The 20,217-nt window shown below is 45.1% G+C and overlaps 2 protein-coding genes and 1 pseudogene across 2 annotated transcripts in view; 2 read left to right on the top strand and 1 right to left on the bottom strand.

Annotated features, from left to right (window-relative positions):
- The first annotated feature begins 1,376 nt into the window (after nucleotides 1-1,376).
- On the top strand, nucleotides 1,377-3,809 carry LOC138827715 (tubulin beta-2A chain-like; annotated as a pseudogene).
- Nucleotides 3,810-8,346: 4,537 nt separating this feature from the next.
- LOC138828471 (tubulin beta-2A chain) lies at nucleotides 8,347-12,914 on the top strand. Its single transcript, XM_070024642.1, has 4 exons — nucleotides 8,347-8,474; nucleotides 10,120-10,228; nucleotides 10,532-10,642; nucleotides 11,664-12,914. Exons 1-4 carry the CDS (start codon nucleotides 8,418-8,420, stop codon nucleotides 12,722-12,724), a joined length of 1,338 nt encoding a protein of 445 aa, XP_069880743.1. The 5' UTR covers nucleotides 8,347-8,417; the 3' UTR covers nucleotides 12,725-12,914.
- Nucleotides 12,915-14,386: 1,472 nt separating this feature from the next.
- Bphl (biphenyl hydrolase like) overlaps nucleotides 14,387-20,217 on the bottom strand; it is a 29,095-nt gene continuing 23,264 nt past the window's right edge. The window contains exons 6-7 of the mRNA XM_070024643.1: nucleotides 19,504-19,627; nucleotides 14,387-14,904 (exon numbers count right to left, since the gene is read on the bottom strand). Coding sequence (XP_069880744.1) covers nucleotides 14,817-14,904; nucleotides 19,504-19,627 — 212 coding nt within the window. The 3' untranslated portion in view covers nucleotides 14,387-14,816. The remainder of the gene's footprint in view (nucleotides 14,905-19,503; nucleotides 19,628-20,217) is intronic.

Below are 20,217 nucleotides of genomic sequence, written 5' to 3'. Positions count from 1 at the left end.
TTTTCTCTGAGTCTCTGAAGGCATTAATAAAAACACTGATTTTCTCTTGTTGTATAAGCCGATATGCATCCATTTACTCTCAGCTACCTTCCTTCCTCTTTCTCTCCAGTGATCATTTTATCTTTATCAAATATGTCCAACTTTGGAAAGGTTAAAAGGTTTGGTCACCATGCTGGGAAAACTAGCCAGAAGCAATCAATATAGTGAACATGTCTCCTTCTGTCCACTCTCATTCATGTAGGGCACTAACTAGTGGCACTAGTTAACACGGCTAGGTAACACAGCTGCATTCAATGTTAACCCAGTTCTGCCAAAGGAGATTAACTCATGCTGTTGGGCCCTTAGGAATTTTGACATAATGGGTATAGTTGCAGTTTATTGTGTAGTAAGTTACTGACTTGGTCCTGAGACCAGTACATTAGGTAGGAAAAATAAATTGAGATGCACATTAGAGAATCACATAGTCGTACCAACATTTTTCCACCCCCTCTTCCTGAAGTCCACAGAAAAGGAAGGAATCTGTCTAGTGTGGACACTTATTAAGCCCTTGCATGTTGAATGTGAACATGAAGGCATATAATGCAGCCCTCTATGATATTATCACCCCATGAAGACAGTGAATATTTAAACTGCCTATTCCAATTCTGCACCCAACTTTTATCCTGAAGACAAATCCATGTGTCTTATCCCAAAGACACATAACTTTGTGGTTTCCATATTGGAGCAAAATCTTCTATTCTTGTCCTTTTGTAGATTGAACATTTGCATCCAACATTAGCCAATGCCTAGTCCAAAGTTAGTGTCTACTTCCAACAGGACTGTTTTACAGCCTAATCTGTTTGACATCCCATTCCTTTACATAAAATTTTTGCAAGTTGTTCTCATCAATCTCTTATCTGTTTAATTCAGATGGTTTCAGATTACTGAGACCAAAATTATTCTCCCAGTCATAATGATCCTTTTTGATATGTGTGTGTGTGTGTGTGTGTGTGTGTGTGTGTGTGTGAGAGTGTGCACTCATGCATGTGTTCAAGCCCTAAGGCTTGAACTCAAGGCCTGGGCTCTGTCCCTGAGGTTTTTGTTCCAGGTTATCACTCTACCACTTGAGTCATGGCTCCACTTCTGGATTTTTGGGTGGTTAACTGGAGATAGGAGTCTCATGGGTTTTCAGTCTCTTGAGTTGCTAGGATTGCAGGTATAAGCCACCAGAGCAAGGAATTAATTTGTTTATATCTGTTTGGATCAGGTTTTAGTTGGCCATAGGGTCATACAGATGAGCCTAAATGTAATGACCTATAACACAATCATATTGTTTCCATCTATAAAGGAGCCAACACTGGGTGGGCATACAGTGCCATACAGAGACAGCTGCAGCTATGGTGGTGGCTGTTGGTGGGTACGGATGTAAGAATATCTCTCTGTCCTCATTACTGCTGCAATCTCATGCTGGACTTTGTATTCTTACAATGGCCAGCTCATTTTACAGCTGACCTAATGCCTTTCTGGGCTCCATCCCTCCCTAATTGGTGCATTCTTCCATGATCAGTACCCTGAAGCCAAAATGGCTAACAGTGATAAACCTGTGCTGTTGAGGTTTGTGTGGGGCAGGCAACCAGGACCCACCAAACCCTGGATTTAGCCATATTTGGTACTGCTTGAAGTAGCAAAAGACCCGCTGTGTTCAGTTTCCTATAAGCTGCCCACTTCTCCTCTAAGCCCCTCCCACCTTCCACAATATGGCCGTTGCTCTGTGGATTTCCAAGCCCCTCTGCAGCAAGCAGCTGCTGCAGGAAATGGAGGGCAGCAGCTCTCTAGGCTCTTTTCCACTGCCTGACCAGAATAGCTACCGTTCAAGGCCATCTTTGGTGACAGTTAGCATTCCAGACCATGACATGATTCAATTTCATCTCAGTTTTGGGAAGTCATCAGTGATGAGCATGGCATCGACCCCACTGGCAGTTACCATGGCGACAGTGACTTGCAGCTGGAGAGAATCAACGTGTACTACAATGAAGCTGCTGGTAAGTGTTTGGATGGCAACCGGGCTTTCCATAAGTGGCAGAGGAAAGGACCTAGGAGCATACAAATGATAAGGAAATGCTGTTTGCATAGTGTTTTCAATGTCAACTGCAAAATAGTCTGTTTAGTTGCTGAAGACTCCTGCTGGATGAAGCATGCTCAGTGTGTCCATTTCTGTTTCCTCCTTTTGTCTCAGTGCTGGAATTTTCTGTAATAAATGATGCTGTGAGAGTTACCTATGACTTATGAGCTCTGCTCATGACTTGCTTGCCAAGCACAGGTCTAAATCAGCTCTTGTTCCCACAGGTAACAAATATGTCCCTCGGGCTATCTTGGTGGATCTGGAGCCGGGTACCATGGATTCAGTGAGGTCGGGACCATTTGGCCAGATCTTCAGGCCAGACACCTTTGTGTTCGGTTTGTCATCATGGTTCATGGAACATGACCATCCACTCCACCATTCCCTATGTTTAGTGTTGAGCTAAGCCCATATCTACACAGCCTCAGTCCTGGCCTTAACCTTCCCAGTATGCTGAGGTCATACTTCAGACCACTCTGTCACTTCAGAGATCAGTGCCAGCCTGCAGAGGCTGGGCTAGCCCTCCATGACAGAGCAGCTTCTGAAGCAAAGAACAGAGAGTAAGGGAAGCTTCCACCAGGGCTTTACAGGCTCAAGGAATTACAAAGGGGCAACAGCTAGCTACCTCAGGGCACCAAAGGTCAAAGAACAGCTTATGACCAAAGTGCAGACAAATGCTTGGTGCTCTTCTTACTCTCTGATCACAGTTTTCTTCTCTTTCCTTGTTTAATTAAACCTAGAGTATTTGTAGAATGTTCAGTTCTTCCTTTTAGACACTCTCCGGGTTTGCTCAACTTGGATTTGTATTTTACTATGATCTCAGATCTTTCCATTGATAGAGAAAGAAAACAAAATTTGTAATAATAATAAGGTACAATGAAGTTTCAGATACATGTGTAATCTTTAAATCAGATTAAACATCTTTATCTTCTTAAACATCTCTTTAGGGTAAAAAAATTCCCAAATCCCATCTTCTAGTGTGTTGCCATGCACTGTTCACTGTTGGCTGTGGACACAACACCAGGCCAAAGCATAGCAGAGCTGTTCTTGTCTATCAGTCACTTATAACCCATGACCACATTTCCTCATTCCTGCTGTTCCCAGCAGTTCAGTATCTCTGATACATCAAAAATTATCTTTTAGGTAAAAAACAAAAAGAGAGAAAAAAAACATTGTAGCCAAAGAAAAGAATCTGCTACTCTAAGACCAGTCTGGCCTTGTCTATGGTACAAATGATACAGTGGGCATTTATTGAGTCCATGTCTTATCATTTCTTTCCCCCTGGCAGGCCAGAGCAGGGCAGGCAATAACTGGGCGAGGGCCACCACACAGCAGGAGCTGTTCTGGTGGAGTCGGTGCTGGATGTGGTGTGGTGGGAGTCGGAAAGGTGTGACTGTCTCCAGAGTTTCCAGCTGGCCCTCTCCCTGGGAGGTGGCACCGGGTCAGACATGGGCACCCTGATTCTCAACAAGATCCGAGAGGAGTACCCAGACCGCATCATGAACACCTTCAGCGTCATGCCCTCGCCCAAGGTGTCAGACACTGAGGTAGAGCCTTACAATGCCACACTATCCATTTACCAGTTGTTGGAAAACACAGGTGAAACCTGTATTGAGACATCTGTTTCCCCACCCTGATGCTGACTATATCCACCTATGGAGACTTCAACCACCTGGTAGCAGACCATGAGTGGGGACAAGCACCTGCCTAGGTTTTTCTGGACCAGGTGAATACAGACCTCAATGCAAGGCCTTCCTGTGTTGGCACATGTGCCAGAGTGTTGAGGGAACCCTAAAAACCAGGACCAATTTGGGGTTCTTATAAAGATCCAGACTGCACAACCAAGGAGGCTGAAGATTAGACATCCTCATAACATAAATGCTTTAGACCCAAGGAAGACCTTCTAAAAATTGTCCTCAATGTTATCATCTAGCTAGCTAGAAGAAGACCCTTCATATTCCAGAGCATTCCCCCCTGGCTATTTCTTGGTTTGGTGGTGGGATTCTTGTTGCTCCCACTGCAGGCTGCTCTGAAAGCAATGTAGAGCATGGTGGGGGCGGGCACGGAGAGGCTGTTCTGCAACAGTGTGGTTATGGCTTTGGCAAGGCCTGGCATGAAGGGAGGGGTCTAAGGAAAGAGTAGACAGGGTGAAAGTCTGTGGGCTGGGCCCTCAGGTCTCCCCCTTCCTATTTGTTTCAAAACTCTCCCCTGCATACTTTCAGCAGACATGGATTTATTAGGCTCTCCACAGCCACTTACTTTCTTACTACCAGGAAAATGTTGACCTCACCTTTTCCATAACTGCTATTTTCCCTGAAAGTGAAATGGGACAGATCTTGGGCCCTGGAGCTTCTAAGACAAATGACTGGGGCTCTTTCTGCACTGGTGTGGCCAAATGGAGGGCAGCATGGCCAGCCACACCCAAATCCTTGGCAGCCTAGATCTTAGTGACGTGTGAAAAGAGCCTGTGCTCAGAAAATAGGTGGCAAGGGAGCCAGAAAGCTGGGAAGTGTCAGGAAAACAGGCTGTTCAAGGTTTCCTGGCAACTCAGGGAACTGGGGGTTATGGAACCCAGACTTGCCAAGCATAGGATCACTCACAGATCTGCAGGTTCTCTGGGTGTGGGTAGGTGAGGAGCAACCAAACAATGCCTCAACTCACTTCTGAGGGCTGCTACTGCTTATTTATATCTAGACTTCCTTTCTTCTTTTGGGCCAGGCCCAACGAATACAACAAGGAAGCATGTACACAAGGCACAGAAGGAGGGAGCTGTTTTGCCTAATAAGAGTATCACACAGAAAGTGACTGTTAGTCAAGTTTCTGTGACTGTAACAAAATACTAGAGGGTTGGGCTGGGAAGGTGGCTTAGTTGTAGAGTGCTTGCCTAGCATGCATGAAGCCCGGGTTGGATTCTTCAGTACCACATAAACAGAAAAGGCTGGAAGTGGTGCTGTGGCTCTAGTGGTAGAGTGCTAGCCTTGAGTAAAAGAAGCTCAGGAACAGTGCCCAGACCCAGACAGTGCTCAAGCCCCACAGGACTTGAAAAAAAAAAAACAAAACAAAAAACAGGTAAACTGCTGATGAGGTATAAAGATTTATTTTGACTCACAATTTTAGAGATTTCACACCATGGCCACTGGGTTTAATGCTTTGGGGCCTGTGGTTGCATGGTGCATTATGGTAGGAGCTCATGGGGAAGGAAGCTGTCTACCACATGTTGGATAGGAAGTAAAGGAAAAGAGGGAAAGATCCTATTATCTCCTGAAGGGCAGATCCACAAAACCTAACTCCCACCAGGCCTCCTGAGAGATTTACCACCTGCCACAAGATAGGGACCATGCCTTTAACACATGGGCAACTGGGAGACGGTCACTATCTAAACTATAGCAGCAATACTGAAGTTGAGTCTGAATTTATAGAGAAGAGCTTTAGGAAGGAAAGATGGAAGGAGAGAGGGAGGGAGGAATAATTCTAATTGTAACAGCTCAGGTTTATATACCAGTTATTAGGTGACCAGTAGTATTGTAAGTATTTTCACATAAAAGTTTATTCAGCCCTGTAACAACTCCAGTGGATACTTATAGTTGTCCCTTGGTATCTGTGGTTAACTAATTCCAGGTTCCCTACAGATACCAGATCCTCAAATGTTCTAGTCCCTTTTTATAAAGGGGCATAGTATTTGTATAGAACCTACATACACACCCGCCTGTATCCTTGAAATAGTCTCTAGGAAGAAAGGGAAAAAGGGCCTGTGAAAGAAAATACACTTGGAGAACAGTGGAAAGGTACACTCTTGTTCTTTAGTACTTTCTAAATTTTTATGTTTTATCATCAGAAAATATGCAGCCTAATGAGAATTTAACACCTGACCATGGATAGCATTTTTTGCTTTAAAGACCCAGATTAGCACTTGTCATAAGAATAGATGTGACACTTCATAGTAGATCAGGCTCACCCCCTGAGGTGATCTAATGTCCACCTGTAAGGGGACCCCTGTCATCAGCATTATCCACTCCAAGGCTCATTCTCTGCTCCTTTTGGCAATAAACTTTGCAATTGAATGAAACAGTAAAGGCTGACAAGAAACACTGCAATTAGTGACATCACCCAGAGACTTTCTGGAAAGGTTCTGGAAAGCTCCAGCTGATAGTGAAGAGCTAAGATGTGGAGTTGGAAGGTGGTGTGGAGAGAAGGTGAAGGCTAAGCCCTGGATCCCTGGAAATAGCATGAGTGGACAAGCTGTCCGATGGGGCCAGCAGTTTGAGCAGGAAGAGGAGAGAATGTAGGACTTCCATCCTACCCTGGGAGGAGAGACCAGGCACCCACCTGCCTGCTGGGAGGCCCCTGGAGGTCTGGCCTCCTGATGATGTGACTTAGCCCCAGAGATGACTCACTCCTGACTGGCTTCTCCCTTCTGTGATGCAGACCAGCTGTTAGTACGGCAAGTCAGATTCACGTTTTAATGACAGCACTGTCTTGGGCTTATGAAAGCTTCTTTGCTCCATAAATTTAATCCCCTTTCATACACAGCTTCTCATTTCCTACTCACAAAGCCAGCTCCAGGCTGTCTATAATTACTGTTGTTTTATATCCAGAGAGGTAAAATGTGGAGGCCCCTGTTCACCTGCACATTGTTCATGATCTTCGTGGAGAATAATTCAGGTTAGCCCCAAACTCATCCTGCCCAAGCACAGGACAGTCCAATGGGCTTTCTCTTTGTAGAAGGAATATGGATTCCTTCACTCACCAGCTCTGTGGATGGTCAGGTCTTTCACTCTCCTTCCTGCCAGTGAAATTGGGCTCATATAAACTGAGTCTAGAGAAGTGTTGCTCAGTAGATATGTGAGCTGTGACTGTGAGACATATCTGTATTTTTTTTTCATTTTCCTACCTTTCTCATTTTATCTTTCTGTCTCTGTCTTTCTTTGTCTGACTCTCTATCCCCCCCCCCCCCCCCCCCCCCCCCCCCCGCTCTGTACAGGTACTGGGACTTAAACTACAGGCCCCGGTACAGTCTCTTATCTTCTGTGTTCAAGGCTAACGTTCTGCCACTTGAGTCACACTTCTACTTCTGGCTTTTTGGTGGCTAATTGGAAATCAAATTCTCATGAACTTTCCTATCTGGACTGGCTTTGAACTATGATCCTCAGATCTCTTCCTGAGTAGCTAGAATTACAGGCATGAGCCACTGGTGTCTTGTCCTTTCTCATTTTTTAAGTTAAAATAAAACAAGTGAAATTAATTTCAAAATACATCCCAAACATCAATTTGATTTGTAGTCAATATAGAAATAAGCAAGGGAGTGACTTACATGGTCATAACTTACAGAGCCTATGAAAGCCGGTGTGCTTCACACTCATTGCTGTAACATCAATTCAAACTTCATACATTTCAGCTGCTCCATGGCCACACATGACTGTATAATGCAGGTCTATGAAATTCAGTGAGGGTAACTGACCTAACACAGGAAATGTGCACATCGCTGACCATTCCATGCTGCTGTCAAATCCCTTCATTTCACACACACACACACACACACTGAAGGGGCTTTTATTACAAGGAGTCCCAAGAGCTCCAAGCAGACTGTGACAAATCCAACACCCAGCACTTCTCCAAGCCCCCAGCTTTACTTGTAGAGGTATTTAGTCCCCTGGCCTCCATCCCTGTCCTTGAAGACAGCCGCCTCCCCCAGCTCTTTTACTACTCTGCATGGGGCGCCCCACTTGGCCCTTAACAAGCTACGACGTCCCCACAGAATGGACAGAGGGCCGGTCACAGCGTCGAGGGCTTGGCGGGTTACAGGAGTTCGGGGTCTTGGGCAGCCTTGGCCTCCCCAGGCGCCGGGGGAGGAGGCCGGCGCTCGGGCCTAGCCCCCAGCCCCGTGCAGGGCCCGGGCTCCCGCCCCGCTCCAAGGAGTGAGCGACCAGAAGGGGCTGCGAAGTAACCTACAGACCCAGCGAGGGTGCCAGCCGCGCCCGTGAACGGAGAGGGCAACCGGCGGGCTGGAACGAGTCCTGGGCACCGCCCTAGGCCGCCTCATGCCAGGGCCCGGCGCCCTCCTGGGATCCAGCGGCCCCGGCGACGTGCCCCAGCGCCCCCGGACCTCGCACCGCGCCCCGGCTCCCCCTCGCGGTGCCGCAGTCCCGGCCGCGCCTCCCGCAGCCCCGCCCACCATGACGTCAGCGTGGGCCGGGCGGGCTGGGGTATAAAAGGCGGAGCCGGGGCGCGGCGGCAAGCCTTTGCGCCTAGGACCCTTCCAGTTCGCCCCGCGCGCCCCGCCTTGACAGACAGCGCCTCCACCTGCTCCGCAGCCGGCACCATGCGGGAGATCGTGCACATCCAGGCGGGCCAGTGCGGCAACCAGATCGGCGCCAAGGTGGGCGCGCCGCTGGAGGAGGGGAGGGGGTCTTGTGGGGTCGCTGTCGGGGGCCAGCGGTCCCCAGGTTATGTGTTGGCAGGGCGGGGAGGGTGCAGGGCCTGGACCCAGCAGAGCCTGCGGTGGTCCCTGGCCGCCCAGGCGGCGTATTCCGCATGGCAAAGCTACTTTCTGGGCTGAGTGGCCCAGGAAGCCGCTCGACCTGCCGGATCCCTGTAGGCGACTTGTGTTGGCCTTTAATCTAGGGCTTTTAAATTATCGAGAGGCAACACCCTTCTGCAGGGGTGAGTGTGCATTCCTCAGCTGCATCAGTACTGCGAGAGACTAAGGTCATCTGTAGCCATGGTCTCATGTGAATGTTGTTCATGCATTTTTGTCCGGTTTGAATGAAAGAAATGCAGTGTCATTGGGCTGACAGGTATAGAGGCTTCTCTTTAGGTCAACAGACTGGTGTCAGATAGGCAAGAACAGTTCTTTTCTGAGTGAGACTTCATTCCCTACCCCATTTCCATTAAGATGGGCTGTTTTCTAGCTCAGCGTTTTCAGTGTTTCAGTGAAGATCCCTGAGATGGTGTGAGGCCAGACTCTCTTTATATAATCCAACCAGAATACAGTACTGCATTAGACTGAATACAGATATGAGAGGCCGAATGTCTTCTAATAAGCCAGATAGGGAAGAGATTAGCAAAATTGTGAAATGACACCTTTATCATTATTTTTATTTTAGAAAGCACATTTTTTTATAAAAACGTGTAAATTAAAATGTGGTTTATTGTGTGCTTTAAAATGATAAGTGTCTTGCAATTTCCTTAATGTTAGTTTTTAATGTGATAAATGTCAATGAGAAAAAGCGAAATTCTCTGAATCCAGGCACTGTCTAGACATGATCTAAAGGGAGATGGATGGTCTTACTCATCTTTAAGGAGGCAGGTGACTGCACAGGGTGGGAGCTGTCATTCCTGATGGCAGCTGGAGGCAGCCATGGGCATGGTGCATGGGTGTGGGCAGGCACCCCTACAAGGACATGGTCTCTTTCAAAACTGCCATAGTGCCAATCTTTATGTCCCGCCCCCTTTCCTGCTGCTGATTCACAAAGGAGACTGCCTCATGATGGCCAGCTTCCTCCACTGCAGCCCGGGCATCTCCCAGAATTGTGCCTGTTTTTCCCAGCCCACTCTCAGCTGGGAGTCAGTGCCCAGAGGCCAGTATGTAGGACAGTAGCATAAATCTGGCCTGTTGAAAGCTGTGTGGGGGTCTGTGCCAGATGCCATTGAGCCCTGGAGGCAATGCTGGGTGAGACCACTGGAACCTCTTTCTTACCTGGACCAAATCATCAGCTTAGACTAAGCCCAGTTTCAGTTCTTTTAGAGAGATAGAGCCTCCTCCTTACACAGCTTCCTAGAAAGGGATTTTCTATGCCCTCACCCCCAGGCTCCTCCCAGCCTTTCAGTCTGTGTTCTTAATATGGCCGATGCGCTGTGCTGTGGATTTCCAAGCCCCTCTGCAGCAAGCAGCTGCTGCAGGAAATGGAGGGCAGCAGCTCTCTAGGCTCTTTTCCACTGCCTGACCAGAATGGCTACCATTCAAAGCCATCTTTGGTGACAGTTAGCATTCCAGACCATGACATGATTCAATTTCATCTCAGTTTTGGGAAGTCATCAGTGATGAGCATGGCATCGACCCCACTGGCAGTTACCATGGCGACAGTGACTTGCAGCTGGAGAGAATCAACGTGTACTACAATGAAGCTGCTGGTAAGTGTTTGGATGGCATCCGGGCTTTCCATAAGTGGCAGAGGAAAGGACCTAGGAGCATACAAGTGATAAGGAAATGCTGTTTGCATAGTGTTTTCAATGTCAACTGCAAAATAGTCTATTTAGTTGCTGAAGACTCCTGCTGGATGAAGCATGCTCAGTGTGTCCATTTCTGTTTCCTCCTTTTGTCTCAGTGCTGGAATTTTCTGTAATAAATGATGCTGTGAGAGTTACCTATGACTTATGAGCTCTGCTCATGACTTGCTTGCCAAGCACAGGTCTAAATCAACTCTTTTCCCACAGGCAACAAATATGTCCCTCGGGCTATCCTGGTGGACCTGGAGCCGGGCACCATGGATTCAGTGAGGTCGGGACCATTTGGCCAGATCTTCAGGCCAGACAACTTTGTGTTCGGTATGTCATCATGGCTCATGGCACATAACAAATTGATCCCCTTCTTCCTAAACCCATGCACTCTACCATTCTGTGTTCACTGTCGAGCTAAGCCTGGATCCATACACCCCCAGGCCTGGCATCACACACTCAGTATGTTGGGGTCATGCTGCAGGCCCCTCAGACATCTCAGAGATCAGTGCTAGGCTGCAGAGCCCTGACCAGCCCTCCATGACAGAGCAGCCTCTGAAGGGAAAAAACAGAGAACAAAGTAATCTTCCACTAGGGCTTCACAAATGCAGGTAATTTCATGGAACTGTGGACAACCAGTAACCATTTGGGGATGTCAGAGGTCATAAGCTGGGCTTATGACCAATGTTTCAACAAGTGCTTAAAGCCCATCCTCTCTGATCACATTGTGCTTCCTCCCACTAGCTGGTTTGGGGGAGTACTGGGGTTTGATTTCAGGGACTTGCATATGCCTGGCAAGTCTTCTCATATTCTAGTCATCTGTTTTATTTTTATTTTATTTTTCAGACAGGGTCTCAATTTTTTTTTCTGGACCCAGAGTAGCCTTGGACCAGGGCTCTCCTTTTCCCACTTCTTGAGAAGCTGAAATACAGGCATGGGCTATCATGCTGGTTCAATTGCACCTAATTATTTATGATGTTCTGTTCTTCATTTTATTTCTTTTCATCTTTTTTTCTTTTGATCTGAGATCAGGACTCTAACTGGGTACCTGATGCTTTTGCTCATTGGTTAGCACCCTACCCACTAAGCCATGTGCCTCTAACTCCTCTGTTGATCATTTTAGATGCTCTTTGGTTTGGTTAAGATGTTTCCTTTCTCAACCAGCTTCTTTATCATGATGCCTAGAACTTTTGAAGATCACTGATATACTGAAAATATTCTCTTCATGTAACAAATGTGTGTATAAGAAAATATCAAAGGTTTTCTAGGAACTCATACCTTATCCACAATTTGAATGACACAAGTCAATATCCCTTGAGTCTGTGTCTGAGATTCTCTTTCCTCCTGGCAGGCCAGAGCGGGGCCGGCAATAACTGGGCCAAGGGCCACTACACAGAGGGAGCCGAGCTGGTCGACTCTGTCCTCGATGTGGTGAGGAAAGAGTCAGAAAGTTGTGACTGTCTCCAGGGCTTCCAGCTGACCCACTCTCTGGGAGGTGGCACCGGGTCAGGCATGGGCACCCTGCTCATCAGCAAGATCAGAGAAGAGTACCCAGACCGCATCATGAACACCTTCAGCGTCATGCCCTCCCCCAAGGTGTCAGACACTGTGGTGGAGCCCTACAATGCCACACTATCTGTCCACCAGCTGGTAGAAAACACAGATGAGACCTACTCCATTGACAACGAGGCCCTGTATGACATCTGCTTCCGCACCCTGAAGCTGACCACTCCCACCTATGGAGACCTCAACCACCTGGTGTCAGCCACCATGAGTGGGGTCACCACCTGCCTGCGCTTCCCAGGCCAGCTGAACGCAGACCTGCGCAAGCTGGCCGTGAACATGGTGCCCTTCCCCCGCCTGCACTTCTTCATGCCAGGCTTTGCCCCCCTGACCAGCCGGGGCAGCCAGCAGTACCGGGCCCTCACAGTGCCCGAGCTCACCCAGCAGATGTTCGACTCCAAGAACATGATGGCTGCATGCGACCCCCGCCACGGCCGCTACCTGACGGTGGCTGCCATCTTCCGAGGCCGCATGTCCATGAAGGAGGTGGACGAGCAGATGCTCAATGTGCAGAACAAGAACAGCAGCTACTTCGTGGAGTGGATCCCCAACAACGTGAAGACGGCTGTGTGTGACATCCCCCCGCGTGGCCTCAAGATGTCGGCCACCTTCATTGGCAACAGCACGGCCATCCAAGAGCTGTTCAAGCGCATCTCCGAGCAGTTCACGGCCATGTTCCGGCGCAAGGCCTTCCTGCACTGGTACACCGGTGAGGGCATGGACGAGATGGAGTTCACTGAGGCTGAGAGCAACATGAATGACCTGGTGTCCGAGTACCAGCAGTACCAGGACGCCACTGCTGATGAACAGGGGGAGTTTGAGGAGGAGGAGGGTGAAGATGAGGCTTAAGAACTTCTGAAATAAATCGTGCACCCTTAGTGAACTTTTATTGTCCTCCAGCATGGTCTTTTATTTGTATACCATGGTGCTCAGTTTTGCCTCTGTCAGAAATTCACTGTTGATGTAATAAGTGGATCTCCTTTAAAATTACAGTATTGTCTTTTAACACATCTATGCTAATAAAGAAGCATGTGTATTATACCTGTACTCTTTATTATCCTTTGAATAGCTTTTATTCTTTCACATGTTTCTTAAGTACAAAGTTTAATCTTTTTTTTCTTTCAAATGTCAGCTCTGGTGCCTGAGTTCACAGCCTCTCACACTCACTTGGTTTTTTTTTTTTCTTCCGTGCTGGCTCACTATCACTTAAGCCACATCTCCACTTCCAGTCTTTTGCTGGAGAACTAGAGGTAAGACTATCGCAGATTTGTCTTCCGGGGCCTGTTCTGGACCTCAATTCTGAGATCTCCACCTCCTGAGAGCTAGTATTATAGGTGTGAGCCACCAACACCTGGCTCAATGTTTAATTTTAATAGCAATGTAGGATTGCTGCATCAGCACTTTTAACAACTGCATACCTGTTTTAGTAAAAAGATTAAAAATATTTTTCCCCCTGGCCCAAAATATTATAAAAAGAAATTTCTCAATACTGAGCCAATGAAACCAGAGTTTTTAGTCTCCAAGCCCAAACTCTTGGAGTTCAACACATCAGATCCAGCCACTCACTTTTTTTTTTTTTCCAGTTGTGGGGCTTGAACTCTGGGCCTGGGTGCTGTCCCTTAGCTCTTCAGCTCAAGGCAAGCACTCTACCACTTGAGCTACAGTGCCACTTCCAATTTTCTGGTGGTTTATTGGAGATAAGAGTCTCATGGCCTTTCCTGCCCCCGCTGGCTTTGAACCATGATCCTCAGATCTCAGCCTCCTGAGAAGCTAGGATTACAGGCATAAGCCACCAGCGCCCAGCTCCAGCCATTCACTTCTATATACCAATAAAGAAGCATGATAAAGGGCAGAGAAAGATTACATGACATAGGAATGTCACGGGAAGGCAGCATTTCAGTATACGCTTTTGGTCTTCTTTGAGATTTAAAAATGAGCTTTAGGTTAATAAAGAGATAGGGACAGGGCAAAACAGTTATGCATAAATGCATAATTATTAAACAGTCCTGGTCAAAGTATGGTCTGGTTGATCATTATTTCTGTTTTTGCTTTGGGAAGGGCTCTTAAGAAGTCATCACTGTCCTCACTGCTGAGGATAAACAAGTCATCACTGTCTAGTGGGTGGGCTGTCTGGAGGAGGCTCTATTGTTCCTTCCATCCCTGTTGGAAAGATGTTATTGACAGTTCTTCCTGGATTCCAAAGACTGCAGAGAAAATGGCTAGAGTGAACACAAAATGGAGACAAAATGCCTAGCTTGTCTACTGCTTACAGTTAATTAATGGGCCCAGCAAAAGCAGCTTTGATGGAGGGGATTTGAACTTGGGTCCTGGGCACTGTCTCTGAGCTTCTTTGGCTCAACACTAGTACTCTACCACTAGAGTTACAGCTCTACATCCCAAAGGCAGCTTTTAAACACCTCTTAGTAACCAAGAGTGAAGAGTAGTTTGGGGATAAAGCAAACCTGCCCTTCTTTGCTGTTTTCTTAGATACCCTACAAATCTGCAGAAACAGAGTTGTTGAAGATTTTATTTCCTTCCTTTAGAACAAGGTAATGAATACAAGTAAAGACAAGCCCATCTTTACCTATAAGATAAAGGTATGCTGTGAATTCTAGATCCGTAAATAGACAGGAATAAATTTTCTACTTGAAGCATATCTGAAAATAAGTCATGGTAGGAACTTATTTTTAAGAGAATGATAGAAATCCACAATAGAATGTTAAAGAACTCAGTCTTCATTTTGGAGCCATTAAAACTTGAGGTTTTTCCGTATGTCACGCAGCCCACCTGATTTGATCACATTGTAGGGAGGACAGGACTCTTGGGAACTGAGGCATGATGGGAGGACAGAGGGCAGTGCTGAGGTATCTTGGTGATGGAGTCACATGATCAAGGCCCTCATCACAGAACCTCTAGCCCACAAAAGTCCTCAGATAGAGTTTCATTGTAGAAAGTCTTCCACTAACATGTTGAATTCTTTCGCAAAACGTAAGTGCAGGTTGTGTTTGCCTTCTGGCATTAGATGCAATCTAAACAAATCAAACAAAAATTCTTTTAGCCAATGGCAGACATACCACTTAAAATCGTTTTCCTTCAACCTTTTATTAAAATCTGAAGTGAAAAACCACCAATTAGCACTGGGGAGCCATGGAAAGAACTGCGTAAACTTTCTATGAACAGACAGGGGCTGAAACCACTATAGGCTCTGAGCACCTGGGCTGACTGTCACTCTATGGTGCTCACCTAACAGAGACAGAAACAGCATATTTGGAATCATAGCCTGTAACATATGGTTTGGACAAAATGAGAGAGGTGGTTTAGTGATTACTTTAAAAAAAATCTTTTCTAAAGAAGTTTATTTAAAGAGAGAAGGCTAGAAGGGCAATAAGAAAACAAAACATGTCCAGAGTCCACTGGGTTGAGCAAGTGAGCCTCTTGGAGTTATCTGCATAGTAGGAAAGAGCAAATAGGAATTCATCACCCTAGTGTTCCAGGTTCATGTTTTTAGTACTGAGCAAATAAGCCTTCTACCAGCCACCAAACAGATGGCAAAATACCTCAGGACAGTTATGGCTGTTATCAAGGCCTGAGCCCAGAGCTACTTCTATAGCTGTTGAAGCTCATCTTATTTGTAACCTCTGTCCTGTTACAACTTTGGATTTGAGTAGGAGGAGGCTTAGGATTTGGGTCAAAGAAGGCTGGTTTGCAATTCCTTTAAAAAACAACTATCTCTGGGTTCTGCATTTTATTAGCTACCAAAGTGTAGAAATAGGGGAAAAGTTGAACAAATTAAAGGTTGAAGAATGTAAGCACAAGTTTAAGCTATTATGTCTACATTGACAAGTAGATATAGCAAGGACTACATTGGGGAAAAATTCTAGTATGCATTGTGTAAACCCCTTACTACCTCAGTAGTAGGTAGTGAGAATTCTACCAATTTGAACTACAGCTCTATTACCTAGCCCTTCTCTGGGGAAGGGAGCTGGCCTGAGAAGGTATCAGACCCATTGTAACTCTGACATGAGTGAAGGATCCAGATATCTTCCTTTCAAATTGGAAGATAAGGCCAGGTGCAGGTGGCTCACACCTATAATCCTAGCTACTCAGGAGGCTGAGATCTGAGGATCACAGTTCAAAGCCAGCCCAGACAGGAAAGTCCATGATTCTCTTATCTCTAATTAACTACCAGAAAACTGGAAGTGGCACTGTGGCTCAAGTGGTAGAGCGTTGAGCTGAAGAGCTGAGGGACAGAGCCCAGGCCCCACTACCGACAAAAAAAAAAAAAAAAGCAAGAAAGCAATGTATTCATTACCTGTTATGTCACTGTAACCCCTCTGTACATCACCTCTATAATGACAATGAAAGTAACAATAATAATAAAAAGAAGTGACAGTTGAAAAAAAATAGGGAAAAAAGGTATTACTATAAAGCCACAAGACCTCACTGTGAGAAGCCCCACTGAAGAGGAGCCGTGACTGAGTGACTGAACAGGTATGCTGGCAAGGGAGGGCCAAGGGGACAGAGGGATCCAGGCAAGGACCAGCATTTGTACTTGGTTATGAAACCCAGACACTGGTCTCTGCTGGGTCCCTAACTTATGAGGTCTAAAACACAGTCATGGGCTGAATTGTGCCCTCTAAATTAATACATTGCGATTTCAGAGTCTAATTTGTTCAAAATGAGGCCACATGGTGACTAGTATCCTTATAAGAAGAAATTTGGACATAGTTGCAGAGGGAAGATCACATGAAGATATGAGGGAAAGAAGGGTATCTACAACTTGGGGAGAAAAGACTCAACAGAAACCAAACCAGCCTTGTGCTTAGACTCCAGAACTATGACAAAGTACAGATTTATAGCCAGGTTCTGCCCCAATAAACCCAATAAAAGTTGACAATATTGATGATGAGGATGTAACTCAGAACAAATGGTTTGCATCATACATAACATCCAGGTAAACATCTTTGATGGGACAGATTAATAAGTCTATAAGTATAATTAATAATGCATCTGGCAAGGGAATGAAATCTCAATTTCATTAAAGCCTATTCTCCTGAGCTGGTCTCCTTGTTATCAGATTGCACACCATCATAGCTGGACTGTCGAACTCCTGGAATCCAGCTTCCTTTCATGGGTTTCCAAATGAGCCAAGAATGTTCTAGGTATATTCCTGCCCAATGTAAAGGGCTCTTTTAGAAGAGACAGTGGAAAACACAGGCCAGTTTGAGATAATCATTGCTAATAACACTTTACCCTCAGGTCATTTGTTCCAAGCTTATGATTGTAAGAAAATGATCTTCCACAAGACAGTCTACTGGAGCAATTAATTCTCATACAAGAGGGTGCATTTTTGTCTCATATCTATGTATTCTGTAGCTAGGCAATGTATCTGGAAGAGTTGCCATACTGAACTTTCTCATAGCCTGACTTTACTAAAATGCTCCCTCTGAATTATCCAGAAAATGCTGTTTCTCTAGAGCTGGATGACCACTAAGCAGGCCACTGACATATCACTCCAGGCAGATGACCACTGCACTAGGAGTATGTTTACAAGAGACAGCTGGGCTGTAGTGAAAACACTATGTAGTAGGAGAAAATCCAAAATTTGTCATTTACTGCTGTACCACCTGAAAGATATTTAACATAGAATAACCTTGCTTTCTATCTGTAAAATGGATGTATTATTTTTCATGAGTTTGCAGTAAAATACAATTAGGTGTTTTATGCCAATACCTTTTAAAATATAAAATGCTATGAAGAAAATCACATGTACATATTCTAAAAATATGAAATTATATTAAAGCCCAAAGACAGGTTATATAGAAAACTTTTAGGAGGATTAATGAAAGGATGAATCTAATAGTAAAAACATTTGACACAAAATTATGTTTCAATTTTAAATCCCAACCATGATTTAGTATTCTAATTTTATAAAGCCTAATTTGAAAATATCTTACTGCTTATTAAATCAACTTATAAACTTGTCTAAAAATCTGAAGACTGGTCTAAAAATGTGATTTTTTTTGGTGCCAGTACTGAGGCTGGCATTCTACCACTTGAGCCAAACTTCCACTTCAGCTGTTTTGGTGGTTAATTTGAGTCTCATAGACTTTTTTGTCTGGGCTTCAAACTAAGATCCTCAGATATTAGTCTCCTGAGTAGCTAGGATTACAACGTGAGCCACAGTGCCTGACCACAAGGTGATATGAATCTATCAGCTCTCTTTGCTCCTTACTGGCTCTGCACCATAGCCAGTACATGCAGACGTTTGCAGTTCATGATAACAGGTTTCTCAGTTTTGTGTGTACACATTTAAGACTGAAGTACATAAAAAGTTTACAACATAATTTCAAGTGAGAAAGCAGGTCTCAGAAATATAGACTGTGATTACATCATGCATAAAAATGCTAATGATGGTAGTATTTAAACCTGTAGCAGGACTAACATTATGTTTTCCTGTTTATGCATTTTTTCCTAGATAGGTAGTATTTTTATAATAAAAAAACTAAACTAAAATTTCTCAAATTATACAAAATTGTCTCAGTTAATCAGATGGATAAAATCTAAACAGTACCAGGAGCCTCAGTTAATAAGACTGATAAAATCTAAGCACCACCAGGAGCCTGTAGCTTATACCTGTAATCCTAGCTGTTCAGCAGGCTGAGATCTGAGGATCAAGGTTCAAATCCAGCTCAAGCAGGAAAGTTCATGAGACTCTTATCTCCAATTATCCACCAAAAAGCCAGAAGGTGAGCTGTGGCTAAAGTGACAAGAGTGCTAGCCTTGAGCCAAAAAGCTCTGGATGGTGTCCAGACCCTGAGTTCAAGTTCTAGGACCAGCACCAAAAAACTCCACTAAAACATGGAAAAAATCATATTAAGTGAAGCCAGACCCAAAGAAACATAGGTCCCATGGTCTCCCTTATTAATAATAATTAGTATACATCTAGGGTAATCTTAGCAGATGAGCAGAATAGCTCAATAGATATATACATATGACCAAAAAAGATGATGCTAAGCAAAATGAATTTCAAGACATGGACACAAGAGGTTTTCCTTTGTTGCTCTCAATGTACTACATTATTTCTTTTTACTTTTTACTTTTTTACTACCCTATAGTTTATCCCCTGTTGTCACTGCATTCAATTTTGGTACCCTTGGAATTGCATATATGTTTATCAGAACTAGGGATGGGAAGGGGAACAACAAAATGGTGAGATAAAGGACAAAGGAGGAACCAATGCAACAGCCATACTCACAAGACAGTATGTTGGCGGGGGAATAGGGAGAGGGAAAGAGGGAGAAAAATGAGGGAAGGGGGTAACAAGTTAGACAAGAAATGTAATCACTACCTTACTTATGTAACTGTAACCCCTCTGAACATTACCTTGACAACAAAATTATTTTAAAACCCACAAAAATCAAAAACAAAAAACTAAACTTGGCTCCCATCTGCACATTTACCCATTACAAGAATCAGAGAGGCCCTTTCTGCTCAGCTACTGGCTTCCCACTGGTCAGGGTTGCTGCTGTCCACGTCCCTGTGGTACCCTAAACCCACTGCTACAAATGGAGTATACACCTCCCACTGTTCCTGCTTTCTTTCAGAGATGCTGAGGCCGGACTCACCTTGACCTTTTTACATGCTCATGTATGAAGTCGGCATGAAAACGTGGAACCAGAGGGTCCTTCTCGCCATGCACAATTAGGGTGGGGCACTGAACCAGGGGCAGCAAGTGCCGGCAGATATTACCTGCAAGGCAAAGCCCAGAATTGACCTCAGTGTAAGCATTCTAAAAGGAAAAAACAGCTCACACAGCCACACTGACGCAGTCTGGATCGTCTGTTAATAAAGGCTTGGATCCTGGAGAAGGGCTATGGGATGTGGTGGAAGCTGAGCACTAGTGTAAGTTTTTAGGTCATTGGAGTGCTTGTCAAGGAGATTGGAGGGTCCCATCCCATCCTCTCTTCTGTTCCCTGACTTGTGATGTAGGCCAGTATGCAATGTCTCACGTTCCTACCACAATGCACTGCCTCAGAGACCAAAGCTGTGGGACCTCTTTACCATAGACTGAATCCTTCAGAACTGTAAACCAAATAAGCATTCTTTTCTTATAAGTTAATGAACTACCTTAGGTATTTTATTAATGATGGAAAGGTGACTAATGCCTACCTTGGTGGCTGTTTCCCTGTCTGTAAAAACTGGTTTGAATTTGTGACTCCCTCCAGCTCTAAAAGCCTTGGGTTTCTATTTGTATTTCTCTACGCTTTTGTGTTTGTAAGTTATATTAGCAAACAAACTGCTTTGCCTAATTTAAATTAATACCTTACAAATCAAACAAA

This window comes from Dipodomys merriami, unplaced genomic scaffold (assembly GCF_024711535.1).
Source record: "Dipodomys merriami isolate MVZ:Mamm:240054 unplaced genomic scaffold, mDipMer1.0.p SCAF_16, whole genome shotgun sequence".
Taxonomy (NCBI): Eukaryota; Metazoa; Chordata; class Mammalia; order Rodentia; family Heteromyidae; genus Dipodomys; species Dipodomys merriami.
The sequence above is the reverse complement of the archived record's forward strand: the minus strand, read 5'-3'. Positions and strand labels throughout refer to the sequence as shown.

Bases quoted from the DNA above. Each gene is read 5' to 3' on its own strand.
- LOC138828471 (XM_070024642.1), top strand. From the start codon at position 8,418: ATGCGGGAGATCGTGCACATCCAGGCGGGCCAGTGCGGCAACCAGATC. The intron at 8,475-10,119 runs GTGGGCGCGCCG...ATTTCATCTCAG, and splicing joins GCAACCAGATCGGCGCCAAG to TTTTGGGAAGTCATCAGTGA. The intron at 10,643-11,663 runs GTATGTCATCAT...TCCTCCTGGCAG, and splicing joins GCCAGACAACTTTGTGTTCG to GCCAGAGCGGGGCCGGCAAT.